Below are 14,669 nucleotides of genomic sequence, written 5' to 3'. Positions count from 1 at the left end.
AGGCCAGGTTATCCTCCTCATCACTGGCTAAGAAGTTTATTCCTGACTGGGTAGTTCAGAGATGGCAATAAGCAAGTAACAATCATATTTTACTTACTTACTTAACTTACTTACTTACTTACTTACGTAGTGATGTATGGAAGTGAGAGCTGGACCATAAAGAAGGATGATCGTCGAACCTATCAAACCTATCCATTCTGAAGGAAATCAGCCCTGAGTGCTCACTGGAAGGACTCCTGTCTTCCATTGCCTCCTGCAGTTTGGTCAAACTCATGTTAGTAGCTTTGAGAACACTGTCCAACCATCTCGTCCTCTGCCGTCCCCTTCTCCTTGTGCCCTCCATCTTTCCCAGCATCAGGGTCTTTTCCAGGGAGTCTTCTCTTCTCATGATGTGGCCAAAGTATTGGAGCCTCAGCTTCAGGATCTGTCCTTCCAGTGAGCACTCAGGGCTGATTTCCTTCAGAATGGATAGGTTTGATCTTCTTGCAGTCCATGGGACTCTCAAGAGTCTCCTCCAGCACCATAATTCAAAAGCATCAATTGTTTGGCGATCAGCCTTCTTTATATTATATTAGAGTAAGAAGTGTATATGTAGAGAGAAATGCATACAAAAATGTGTCTCTTGGGAAATATGCACTTTAAACGGCTGTTCAATTTTCATGAGAATTTTTTTAAAAATAATAAAATTAAAATAGAAGTTGATGTGGAAATGTGGCAAATTAGTCTTAAGATTGAAAAACTGGGTAAAATGGAGCTGGTCGGATTCATTTATCCCTATCTGTATCACTGTTTACACAAGGGAGCACAGTGAAAGCAAAATCCAAAGAAAACATGGCACCCTGCCTTTCTGCATACTTTTAAGTGCCTACAAAGAAACAAATATCCGTAGTCAGTGGGGAAAATACAGGAGCAGGCAGTGGCAGGGGCTGTGGTTGGGTGGCAGCGCTCACTTGACCTCTCAGCAGCTGAGTCCCTGCTGCTTAAAAGGAAGGCGAGAGGAGTCAATTGAGAGTTTGGTGTGGTGCAGACAACCTCCCTTCCATCTTGCCACCATGTCGTCCATTACTAGGAGCGGGAGATAAAGCCCCTCCAGAGTTATTAAAATCAAGTTCCTAATGTGGAATATAAATAAATAAACCACAACTCTTCAGATAGCAAAGCAGGTGGGAATAGATCTAAGGGAATCTAAATTTCCAACAGAAACTGTTCCAATGATTGTGACAGCCATTTAATTAGGGGATAAATGCCGAGCCTTCAGTTTAAAAATGTCTTTCCGAAACAGCAGTTTGTAGAACAAGCATTCTTCCTCCCTCAGCAGGGGAGAAACTGTATGCCAATACATTTTGAATTAGGTCATATAATCTCTCAGGTCCAGCTAGTCCACAGAGTCTATTCTGCATAGGCAGTGAGCTGAGTGTTTCACATTTAACTAAAGATCAGCCACTGTGTGTGGAGGGAAACCTTAGCAGTTGGATACATGTTTCAGTAATGAGGTTTATTCTAGTACCACTATTTAAAATAACAAAAAGCTTGTGTGTGTGTGTGTGTGTGTGTGTACACACACACACGGTAGATACACACTCACATATCTACACACACAAACACACACAGAGTGAGACTCAAAGAAGAAGCATGCTAATTTATGAACACCTAGTTGATCCAAATTTTCATAAGTTTTGGGTCAAAATCTATCTGGTATATCCAATGTGGGAGAATCTTTTCGTAAAAACCGTTAAGCTGTTCCCCCAAATACAACTGTTTTTAAATCAAAGTTTCATCGGTTTCTGAAGGACCTACAAGGTAAGGTCCAATACTTGTAGGCCTGAATATCCCAGTTGTGACACGGATACTTTATTCTTTGATTTTTAGGTTGGTTTTTTCATGGTTCCAGTCTGCCGCTTCCTCAGTTCAAAATCAAGACCAGGTAGGCTGGAGTTTTATTATTCTTTATTTATCAGTATTGAATTTATATCCATCCCGCTTTTCCTCCAAGCAGGTCAAAGTAACATTCATGTTACTTTGCCCCATGTTATCCTCTCAGTACCTACCTGTGAGGTAGGCTAGGTTGAGAGACAGTGACTCACTCAAGGTGATACTGTCAGCTTTCTGACAGGGTAAAGTGTTGAATCAGGGACGCTCCAGTCCTAGTACACCCAATAGCCCTCCATCTTATTCCACATTCTGAAAAGAAGGCATATAAGTAGGTAATATGGGGAAGGGAAGTAATCTTTTTCCTTAGGTCTGGAAATTTATGGGAGCCCTTGTTAACAGTTCTGTGTGGGACTTTTAAGATTAACTAGTTCAAGTTGCATTCCTGTACACATTTATCAAGAAACAATCTATATGAAATTCCTTAATAAACATACAAAACCTCCAGCCGCAGATATATTTTCTGATTATTTTTTATTATTTATTATCATACAGAAATAGGTGTAACTTACAAATATCACACTATTGCATTTTTTGTTGTTGTCTCCTCCCTCAACATTACCTATGGCAACGGCTCTTGACTGTTTTGAAAACTCAGATCCCACACGCAAAACATACCAGAAAAAGTTGATGAGTTTTATTCATTATTACGACAATATTTGAACACGGTGCTGGATTAAGAAATCCCTTTTGGTGCAAAAACAACCAGCAATTAAATTAATGTAAAAATCTTCAAATGGCCAAATCTTCTATAAAGCGTTGTTTCAAAAATCAGAAAAGCCAGGAATAATATTATACTTCTGGGCTATAATCCTGCATGTAGTTACAGGCTCTTAGTTCCACAGATCTGTATAGGAAGGGTTCAAGAGCACTGCATGGATATAAAAGATGACTGGCTATTTACATTTCTGACAGTAGGCCAATGAACATGAACTTATCATGGGCACTTATCTTCATAATGCTTTTTGAACATTTGTGTGCTACACTTTTTAGAGGTTATGTTTGCCTTTATTAACTAGTTTCACAGGTGGCAGTTCGACACATTTTTTTCATTGCCATCAGTGGATGTACTGGATTTTACGGAGTAAGACTTAGAATTGTCAGTCTATTCCTGCTTTATGTCCTTGAATTATACTCGCCCCCTGCATGCTGCTAGTTAATCATTCTTTCTGCCTAAGTTCTGAGCAAGTCGTCTGCCACTCTCTGCCTCTAGTAAAGCAGGTGTGGTAGTGGCTGGTACTAAACCGTTGTCGAACTCCCAATCCAAACTGGTACAAAGTAGACAAGGAGAAAGCTCTTTAGAGAAGGCATTGAAACTCACCGTTTAGTGTGTGACAACCACGCACCCAAAATAAATACCATGATACAGAATGGTATGGAAGAGCCCTGTGTGGGGGCTTCATGCAGGTGCAAATTTTGACACTTGCAATATGGGAAAGGCGATAGTCCTAATTGTAAAAGTAGGACAGTAAGTATGATGGACTTAAATCCAGAGGAATCCACACTGAAAGGAAAGATGCTAAGCCAGGCCAGCATAGAAATGATTAGCAAGAGCTATACTTAATGCTGCAATCCTACATAGATGTCACAGGCATTACATAAAAAAAAAGAAACCAAGTCAAAATGTTGATGAGGAGTTTCTGTATTAACCCAGCAAGAGCAATTTATGTGCAGTGATATAGATTTCTGTAGAAGAGCCGCCCTTTCAGCTTGGTTCTTGCAAATAAATTTTTAAAAACCCACTGGGAAAGAAAACCTTAGTCTCTCCATTCAGCCCTGAACGTTTGGTGTAGTTTTGCGATTCCATCACACGACCCTCCTCCCAGTTAGCAAGGTTTGTTCCATGGGGAGATCTTGAATGCAGCAAAGTGTGGGCAGCCCCACTGCTGTACACATGGCTCTCTGGAGCACAGAGGCACTCAGGAATGAGTATAGCAGAACAAGTGGCAGTTACCCAAGGCCCAAGATGAGAAGATGGCATACCTTCCAGAACTTTAAAGCCCAAATCCAGGATGCAATATTCCAGGGTTTTTTTTATCATGAGAGCATGGCTGCAGTTCCCACCCCCAAACGTACTTTTTTCGGCACGGCACCTCAAAGTTCTGCAAGATCATGGCAACCAAAAAGATCGCTGTTATCTTGCAAAAAAAGGGATGTACCTTTCTTCCCAGGATATTTCCAGGGTATGAGATAAGACAATCTTGGCCTTGGAGGTTTCTGGTCTTACGCCATATATGTGTATCTCTTTCCAAAAGGCAGTGGAGCACATTGGTGAACTTAATCCTTGAAACTGGGTTTTGGGTGAAAGGTTCAGAACACAAGCAATACAGATATTATTTGTTAGCTGTATTCAGTTCTAATATCTATCAGCAGAGATTATGATGTTGACATCAGTTAAGGCTGTGCACAGGAACATCTTTATATGTAAGATATATACACACTTTTAAATTCAATTCAAATGGTTTTTTAAAACAGTGTGGCCCAGTTTTCACAGGCTCAGCAGGAAATCCTCGATGCTTTGACACCATCACCTTTTCTGCCTCAGTGAGCAGAGAAATTGTTCAGTTCTTCATACAGTAACATTTGAAAGATAGGAGCACATCACATTACAATGTAAATGAGGTATTCTGGACTTATTGTTGAAGAGAGATACCCAACACAGACCATTTCAAAAGCCTGCCAAGTGGGAACAGGATTCTAGCTGGGAAACATTTTACAAGAGTACAATTGCAAAAAAATCATAACATTAGAAATCGGTTCCTCCCCCGTGCGCTACCAAATTCAATGTTCATTACCTGGAGAGTATTTCAAAATGGCTTTAATTAGGTGCACAAAAAGGGCACAGTGGACAAATTACACATCCTCTTGTAACAGAAGAAGTGAACAAATGTTAATTGCTTATACCATGCAACAAATGACTTCTCGCATGGCAGCATATATTAGGTGCAAATAGTGTAATTGCAAATTATTGTTTAACAGCACAAAAAGGGGAGGAAAGGGGGTGAAATGAAATGATAAAATTTAAGCTACATCACTCTGATTGTTTCAATACATTCTGCCTGGAGACAAAATGATTGATAGTTGTTCACTAATGAAATTTTTGTGTATTTCATGACATAACTAGTGAATTTTAGTTAGATTCACTGGGTGAAATCCCATATTGGGCATACTCAGAGTACATTAAGTTACTTAAGTCCATTGATTTAAGTGAATATACTCGGAGTATGAGTTAGCTGGCTATCACGCAGGGTGCATGTCTGAATTAAAGGGACACAGCCATGAACCAGTAGCTCTAAAATGTGTGCCAAGCCCCATTTGCTTTCCTGAACAGGGAAAATCCCAGTAAACTTTGTTTTCTACGTAAAAGGAAACAGGCAGCATCAGTTTGTGGTAGAGCTTGATGCTGTGGTCATTGAAGGCCAATGATCAGTTAAAACCACAGAAGACTATTTGCTTCAGTCCTCCAGTGTATGAATTCTATTTCTACATGAACCATCTTAATACCTTGGGGAAAATACTGTGCTTGCTTCAGTCTCCAAAGAATGGTGTTTACATGCGAGTATATTCCTTGCATAATGCCAATTTTCTTGTGTGAATTTGAAACGACTGTAAACTTTTGGACATAACAATAACAAATAATTCAAATTCAGTTTATTCTTTTTAAAGTCTGGAAATGAAGTATTTCTGTCCGAAATCTGATACAAGTCTCATAGAGGAGAGTGTTGATATTTGCTCTTACATGGTTCCTTTTCTCGCACGTGGTACTTAAATGCAAAAGCTTAATTGTGAGCACAGGTGTGTCTCATATAATATTTTGTTGTGTGAATTACTGATTAGAATTCTGTAGTATGAACTAGGATACTATAACACCTCTTGTTCTCATCCCGTCCATGTGCTGAATATCATTAATGAAAGAGACTTATGTTGCCCGGAGTGGCTGAAGCAATCCAGTCAGATGGGCGGCATATAAATAATAAAATTATTATGCTACTTTTTATTAAGTACATGCTTAACTCTTCCATTGACATGAATGGGACAAAGAGTGCTTGCTTTGGTTGGGACATCACCTTACATGAAGATAAGGGATCAATAGGCATTTAAAAGCACCATTCCATGATGCAAAGGCCTTTGTATCCTCTGCAGATATGGACTGTTATGCACATGAGAAATATGTGCAAAGAATGGGCCACTGAATGGGGAAGCCCCTGAAGGAAAACAATTCCGTGAGGATATCAAGCTTGCAGTGCCTACAAGGGACAGTTATCTAGCTGTGTCTTACCCTTTGACCCTAAACACATATGTTTTCAAGAACTGGTGCGCTAGACTGAGCATAAGCAAATCAAACTGCTGAAGTAAATGTTTTTACACACATATATCACACACAAATCAAAGGCAATATTTTACATTATATCTTATAAAACTGTACATTGTAATATTCTGTGTTATGAAAACTACTATTCAGTTATGCGAACGACTGGCTTTGTTTAGTAAATATAAATCAGAGGCAAAAGTGACGGTTACAATTGTTAATTCGACTCAGCTTGTATTGTATAGATTTTCAATGGCACTGTAAAAAGAGTTGTCAAAAATACATGTATTTGCCCTCTCCCATCTAATGGTGGTATTGTAACATCTTGTCAAGCTGTCAAACACATCAGTTTCATTTTGTAACTGAAAAGCCCTCATTACAATAACAAAAAGAAAACATGTATTAGAGAACAAGCAGAAAATAATGTATTTATTATTCTAGGTTGATGTTTCTTTCATATTTATTATTTTCTATCATAGCACAATAAAACATTAATTGTAATTAAACGGAAAACTATGGGACACACTGTTCTTCATAGCTCTGTAGAGCATCAATATCTCTTTTGAGATAAAAGGTAATAACTTCTGGAGGCTAGATGGAAACATTTGCTCCAATTCAGCAAGAGCGACTCATGCGCCAGTCCTCTGCTGGATCATGCCCCACACGAGTAAGACGATGTGGTTACCCACAGAAGAGGGACTGAGCTCATGCACAAACTAACAAAACTGGCAGTGGTTGGCTCTGCCATCTTTAGCAATGCTGACCAGCTGTTTGCGATGGGCATTTAGGGATTGATTCCCTTCCTGCTCCCTCTAACAAAGGGAAGGGGAACCTGTCACACTCTAGATGTTGCGGGGCTACAGCTCCCATCATTCCTGACCTTCGGCCATGATGGTTGGGGCTGATGAGAGCTGTAGAGCCATAGCATCTGTAGGGCCACAGGTTTCCCACCTCTCTTCTGATAGCTATGTAGCACCATGTGAGGATCTGTGGACCAGGGCTTTTGTTATCTCTATGGCTACACCATACAGGAACTGTAGAGGAATTTAAATAAGTGACTGTTTATGTCTCAGCAATCAAGAGCTGCTCCTCTCCCTTTCACGTTTGTCAGATATTCACAACACAGTCAAGTCTTAAGCATATGGTAATGAAGTGCATGGGCAGTGAAACACTTCTATATGTTTCAAAATAACTTGAGAAGTGTCTCTATGTGTTGCTAACAGTTAAGGCAGCTATACTGATACATAAAACACAGCATATGGTTCTTATATTGCTTTCTACATCCTAAACATTACGAAAGAAAATAAGAGATTTGAACATGCTATGATTTTCCTGATCGCCTCGGGAATTTCATCCAACTGGTAGATCGCGCTGTACTTTGCTTATAATATATAGTGGCTGATCCCAAAAGATATACTGTGTTATTGACCTATACCTGAAAACCAAATATGCAGTGAAACTCACAAAAAAGATAAAACAAATAGGCAGCCTGTCCATTACTCAATGAGTAAAAAAAATGGGGAGGGGGGGTTGCCAACATATTAATTTACAACTTTAACATTCTTAATTGTGTCTGCCACAATAACTTAATCTACTCAGGTTTCCCGTCTTCATCCTTTTATTTTTATTTTTTTTACATCTTGAGTAGATGAGATGTTATCAAGAGCCATCTCCAGATACCGACAGCTACGGAGATGCTTGCTGTTAACCAGTCCCAAACTAATGTTTAGTACTTACACTAACATACCACATAATGCTAGAGTGCACCATTGAGAGAGCCATTAAACTTGGTTTTTACTTGGATAAGGCTGTAGGTATAAATGAGAGTGAGCAGAAACTGCACAGTTAATGCCGCATAATGCAGCTACAACAAAGAGTGCCACAAAACTGCAAGGGCTGTAATAATAAAGAGCAAGGAACTTGAAGCTCTGCTTCCCATATTGCTGTCCACTTTATGTTTAGGAGATGATTTTACAGAAGCTGTGGTTGTGGTGTCCACCTTTCTCACAGTTGGCTTCGGTTCATTCCTGTCTTCTGGACCAGCTCCAAGAACGTCTGAAGGAGGTAAACACAATAGAATAAAAAAAGGCAATGTTAGTTTCTTACTTGACACAAAATGTCAAATGCAAAATGAAGCCCCATTATCAATGAGTTAGAAATAAGGCATTCAGCAGAATCTGAAACGTGTGCACTGAAAAGCAAGTCTCGCTAGACTCCAGGGAATTTATTTCCTAACAAGCGTTCTTAGAATTGCATTTTTAGTGTTAGACTAGGACCTTGGAAAACAGGGTGCAAATCGCTACTCAGTCATGAAGCTCACTGGCTGACCTTGGGCCAGCCACAATCTTAGTCTAACCTACCTCACAGGGTAGTTGTGAGGATGAAATGGGGAAGGGAGATAGCCCCTTTGAGCTCCTCAAAGGGTGGGATATAAACACAAGTAACAACAACAACAAAAAAGTCTATCAATGGCTATGTTTCACTTTCACAGTTCAGGCAGCATGCCTCTGAATGGCAGTTGCTGAGAGTCTCAGGTGGAGAGAGTGCGGTTCAACTCATGCCTAGGACCACGTACCTATGGGACCGCCTCTCCTGGTATGCCCCGCAGAGGACCTTAAGGTCCACAAATGACAACATTTTGCAGGTCCCAGGTCGCAAGGTGGTTAGATTGGTCTCAACTAGGGCCAGGGCCTTTTCAGTACTGGCCCCGACTTGCTGGAATGCTCTGTCACAAGAGACTAGGGCCCTGCAGGACTTGACATCTTTTCACAGGGCCTGCAAGACAGAGCTGTTCTGCCTGGCCTTTGGTTTGGACTCAGTCTGACCCTTATGTTTCCCTCCCCTTATGGTCTTGTTTTATCAGTTTAAAATGAGACTGCATTTTAAATTGCATTTTAACCTGTATTTTAAATTGGTTCCCTCCTCTCTCCCCCCATTATGTTTTTACTGTGATTTTATTGGTGTTAGCTGCCCTGAGCCTGGCTTTGGCCGGGGAGGGCGGGATAAAAATAAAATTAATTAATTATTATTATATTATTATCATTATTATTATTATGCTCTGCTTGTAAGAGTCTCATAGGCACTTGGTTAGTGGCTGCAGGAAGTGAAATTCTTGATTAGAAAGGCACTTTGGTCTGATCTAGCACAAGTTTTCATAGGTTCTTAACACATGAGGACAAACTTCTGAACAGTGCTTGGCATGAACTAGTTTGGTTCAATTCACTGAATTAGTTCAAAAGTATCTGAACAAAACTTGAAAGTATTTCCCATAATTGCCAGGCAATTGCCAGTTTCATTTTGGGGTAGAATTCTGAATAACTAGTTCATCTCAAGTTTTTACTTTTTAACCTCTTTAGGCCTTTAAGTGGAAATATCATAATTACTGGGGAAATGAATCAAACAGTTTCCATTCCACTGTGTGCACATGTTTATCTTTTCTTGGTCTTCTTAAGTATATTATATACATCAGCACAGCAGCTTGTAACATTCTGAATGTTGATTTTTGTTGTGGTTGAGGATCATTTGGATGAACATGAATCAAGCAAGTTTATTTTCATAAAGGGATAAATGTGAACTGGAATTAGTTCCTTTTTTGAAATATTGAACTTGAATCAGACCTGGTTACATTTTGAAATGAACTTTCAAAGCTCAGCTCCTGAGCTTTGTGCAAGACAAGACTGTCAGGTCTGTGATCCAAGAGATCTATGTTCTGTCTAAGGTTATCTTGCTTGATTTTATAGCTGAAGTTCCATGGAGTGCAACCACACCCTATTAAAGGCAGAGGCAAAATATGCACTTATTTCTGGATTGTAGTCAGTCATTAAACCAGTTTTATTTAGAGTAAGATCGTCTAGCTAATGGAGTTGTCTGCAGGACTCAAGTCGAAAGTTGACTCATGGAAAAAAGAATAGCTAAAAACCTTACATTTGGGAGATTATTTGTCAGAGAGTATTCATCAACTGTTCAGCCAAAGCTTAATGACAATAATCTCATTTGCTAATGTTAATAGAGCTTTTCCACACCTGTAAATATTTGAACATTCATCTTTGACAGTTAAATCTGAATAATTTCAGAAGTTTGCTTTCAGCTAATTCAAGTGCCAATCCTCTTTACTTAGAAGTAAGAAACCAAGCTTTCTAAAACTTTGAAGCAAGTCCATGTATAACTGAAAAATCATTTGTAGTTCTGAATAGTTCTGAATATAAATCTGACAGTCTAAAGCCATAAATCAGCCATCTTTTAAATCAATGCCTAATAATAATAATTGCAGGATTTCCAGTTTGCATGTGGCACTTTCGTGAAATTCAAACTTTGCTTTGTCTGATCGTTTCATTTACCGTATTTATTTTTTAAATCAGCTCTGACAAATAAGGCAGTGGATTCTTATATGACGTTTCCTTGGTCTGAATCTGACACTTAGTTGGTGCTCCTGGGGATGAGATTTGAAATGATATGACTGACATTCAGGGAAACGTTATGTAGTGTGACAAAGTGACAGCTCTGCCACAGAGCTGGGGTCAAGCTTTGATAACCAGACAGATTTTGTCAAACAAGCCTGTGCGAAATTTTCAGTAGAAACTTAGGGTGATGATATCAGAATCCTTCAGGAAAAGCTTACATGGAAAACCAGTTCCAATGTACAGTAAGAATTTACTATGCACACTATCATTGGATGATTTTGAAAAGTGATTCAAATATTGCCAAATCAAGTTGATCACCAAGGAATGTTTATTTATGTATACATGTCTTTTCCATGGTTCTTGCAAAGAGCTCAAGTAGCATACATGGTTCTTCCCTCATTTCATCCTCAAAACAGTCCTATGGGGGCAGGCTAGGCTTAGGGTTAGTGACTAACAAAGCTTGAAGAAACTGCTCTTTGCAAATTCTGAAATGAACTGACCTGATTCACCCCCGCTGGACTAATGTGGAACAGAAAGTAATTATTGTTCACTTCTCCAATTTTTGTGATATTATTGGGTCAAAGAAAATCAACGTGCTTAAAAATGGATTTTTATTTAGATAAGTTACATTTAGAAATTCACATTTTGTGATAAAATATGTTCAAAAATAGTATTTAAATGTATATTTTAATGCAAAGTTTTATGCAGATTTTTTGGGGTGGGGTGGGGGAGAGAAACACAGATGTATATGAAAATGGTACCAGATGGACTTAGGAATGGAACACATGTGAAAAGGACATTGGTCCAGAAATAGACTGATCCACCCATCCCTAATAGTGATTGGCCCAAGATCACCCAGTAAGCTTCATGAATGGTATTCCTAGCCTGGTATTCTATAACCACTACACCATACTGATTCCAGCACTCTGAGAGAAAAAGAACAGTTCAGCCATTGTAATATTGGTACAGCTTTTACTTCCAGTTCTGTTGAAGAGTACAGATAAAGCCATTGACATCCCTATTATACAGAATGATATGTAAGTGGTGGTTCTGTATAAGCTGATTACACACTACAACTGCAAAGCTGTAAAGCACAGCAAAGTGTCCTTTACACATCATTATTTGTTAGTTTGGTCACATACTGGACTTAATAAGACAATAAGCTAGAAGATGTATTTCCCACAGGATATGCACTTCTAGAGAATTTTCAGTGTTAAGAGGAAAGTTCTTTTGTGCTTTAGCTGGAATTCCCATTTTATCAACATATTTTCACTGAGCCAGAGACAAACTTTGCTTTGCGTTTGTACACAAAACACCCAGGCACCACTGCAATAATGACAATCAACAATTGCTACCTGAAACATGCCATTAAAAAAGAAAAAGTATCAGCTCTATTATACAGCTAAAAACCATGTCTTTGGATTTTAGAAATACAGTAGATTCCTGGAAGAACAAGCTTGTTAGGTGGCATAGATTCCAGAAATGGAAATGTAATCTGAGATCACTGTCTGCAGGCCAGTGGCTTTGGAGAACTATCAGTAAACTCTCCCTGCATCATAAGAATGAGTTGATTCTATTTGAAAACACAATCTCTCCGCAACACAAATCACGAAAAAGATGCTGTGTGTTCCCCTCAGCTTCATCATAACATCAACATTCATTTGGGGAGACTAATGGCTTTGAGAATGTACTTAAGGTTGGCTGCAGGTAATGGCTGCATAAGAGGAAAGGACAACTGCCATCCCATCGTGTCATTGTTGAAAATACAGTTCCAGACTCAGTGCCTTTTCTCTGATATCCTGTGCTGGGGCTTACACAAAGGGATGAGGGCAGCAAAAAAACAAAAAACAAAGCGGGCAGGAGCTATTTATGGGAAAAGAAATATGAGAAGACTGAAACAGACATCCTTTTGGCTGCCCTTAAAGTAAATGAATGGAACCTCAAACAAATTACTGCAATGTGGAGTGTACTTTCTCCCTTTTCCATGCATTTCATCCATTGTGTTTCTTGCTCTCTCCCCTCTGGTTTTCTAGTCTCCCAATATGTTAGTTGGCATTCTGTGACCATTGGGGATGTTCAGTCCTCTTTGGACTGCTTCAGAGTCTCCTCATCCTGCCCCTGGGTTTGTGCTAAACATTTTTTTGTACAGGCAGCAATCAATTTACACACGCCCAATTGATGCGTTTGCTGTGCAAACATGCATTGTGCTGAACCCAGAAGTGATTTTGGAAATGGCAAGAAGGGCCTAGAAAGAGCCCTGAAAGGGGAAAAAAAGGCATGAAAACAGCCCCTAACAACTCTGACCATTGAGGCCTGTGGGGAGTTGGGACTTTGAGGAAGGATGTCTGGAGGGAGCGATTGTGGTGGAGTTAGGCAGAGTTTGGTGTCTGGTAACTGCTACTGGTTTTTTAAAGGTTTTCTCTTTTTTATAATAATGTTTATTAAGTTTTCCATTTAAACAATCCACTCAAATCACATTAAATATTCCAAATTATACAAATACATGTCATAAAGTCCAAATATTTTGCCAAATTATAATTTTTTGTTGGGGCTTCCCGTGCTTCAAGTTCAGTGGGGTCCAATCATCTTATGTTTCTACTGCCTTGAGTCCGGTTTTTTAAAGGTTTTCTCAAGGGTTTCCAGAGGTTTAGAGGGTGTTTGCAGACTTTTTAGATGGCGTTTCAAATGTACGTGATTTCACGTAAATATGCAGTACCTTGTAATTGTGCAAACCTTGGCCTGAGCCTGTTGATTTCACCCCACCCCCATGCATTTGCTGTGCCATTTTGGATACATATTGGCGCTCCTGCCTGAATATCAGTAATAGAGGGAATTATTAAGAATAAATCATGAGAAGAGGTGGTTTTCTGACAGCACCTGGGCCCTCTTTCCATCATTGTCATTCTCCCTTTCGACTGCGGTAAAGGCACAATTTCTCCATTGCCTCTTATATCATCTTGGCCTGCTGACTTCAGCTCTCTTGAGCCAGCTGATTAAATAAAGACCTCACTAAGTCAAATCTATCCCCCACTTTCACTTGGCTATATCCAGCATTGTAACTTGATTGGCCTCTATAAATTGGCCAGGTTGGAATGTATTAATTCATTTATTTTCCGTATATTGACTTAACCAAAACATCTGAGGTAAGATTGAATGCTATCAACAAAAGGGCTGTTGGCTTTTAAAAGCCTTCCCCTCAGCACTGACTGCTTAATGCACTACATAACAAGCATTAAATAATACATTAGGAAAATCTGTCTTTAACCTTTCTAAGGAAAGGACTTCAACATTAATTTTCTCGTTCACTGTGGTTTCATAGCAAAGATTATTCCACAGGATGGTATGCATGACTATTTAGAATCAAAAAGTTAGAAGGTTAGATGTGCAAACAGGGCATTTTGTAAATTTCTCTTTAAAAATTAAATACATGGTGTTTGATAAAGTATTGTAATCAGCCAGGGCCATCCTTTCGTAGGAGAAACCTCAGTACAGAGGCTGTGCAATGTTTTATTCATTCTTGATGGGAATTATCTCTGAGATGAAAGAAGAGAAGGAGCTTCCTCTTAAATATTGGACGTACCAAGAGCAAATACCTGGGAGAATGCAATACTGAATCTTAGACACTCCCCATGCGATTAGACGTAACTTGTAAATGCTATCTTTGGCTATAATGCAGTCTCAGCGGCAAGAATGAATTTAGCAAATCTATGTCAATGTATGTGAGAATGTGGGGAAGAGAGAACAAGCAACAATTTCAGGCCCCACCATAGGGATGAGCAAATCTATTTATTTCTAGTTCCTCTCACTTTTACATGTCTTCACCCATAATTCCATTTCATTTATGCTTAATCTGCAATTCTAAAATATCTTCAGAAAATAGGTATTTTAAATTTAACATGTGTTTTAAAAATACATGTTTAATTGCATTTTTTTCTGTTAAAAGACAACTTTAAATGCATACTTAGATTTTAAAGTAATGAGAACTGTGTTGCAAAAGAAATTCCAAATCTGACTGATAGCTAAGCTCCAAT

At 39.1% G+C, this 14,669-nt stretch overlaps 1 protein-coding gene across 2 annotated transcripts in view; it reads right to left on the bottom strand.

The window, feature by feature from the left end:
* Positions 1-2,386: 2,386 nt before the first annotated feature.
* Positions 2,387-14,669, bottom strand: part of LOC309369532 (glypican-5-like) — a 384,544-nt gene continuing 372,261 nt past the window's right edge. For both annotated transcript variants that reach the window (XM_081910420.1, XM_081910421.1), the window contains one exon: positions 2,387-8,293. In XM_081910420.1, the coding sequence (XP_081766546.1) occupies positions 8,103-8,293 (191 nt within the window). In that variant the 3' untranslated portion in view covers positions 2,387-8,102. The remainder of the gene's footprint in view (positions 8,294-14,669) is intronic.

This window comes from Podarcis melisellensis (assembly GCF_964234715.1).
Source record: "Podarcis melisellensis genome assembly, chromosome: 5".
Taxonomy (NCBI): Eukaryota; Metazoa; Chordata; class Lepidosauria; order Squamata; family Lacertidae; genus Podarcis; species Podarcis melisellensis.
This window is presented reverse-complemented; position numbering and strand designations above follow the sequence as displayed.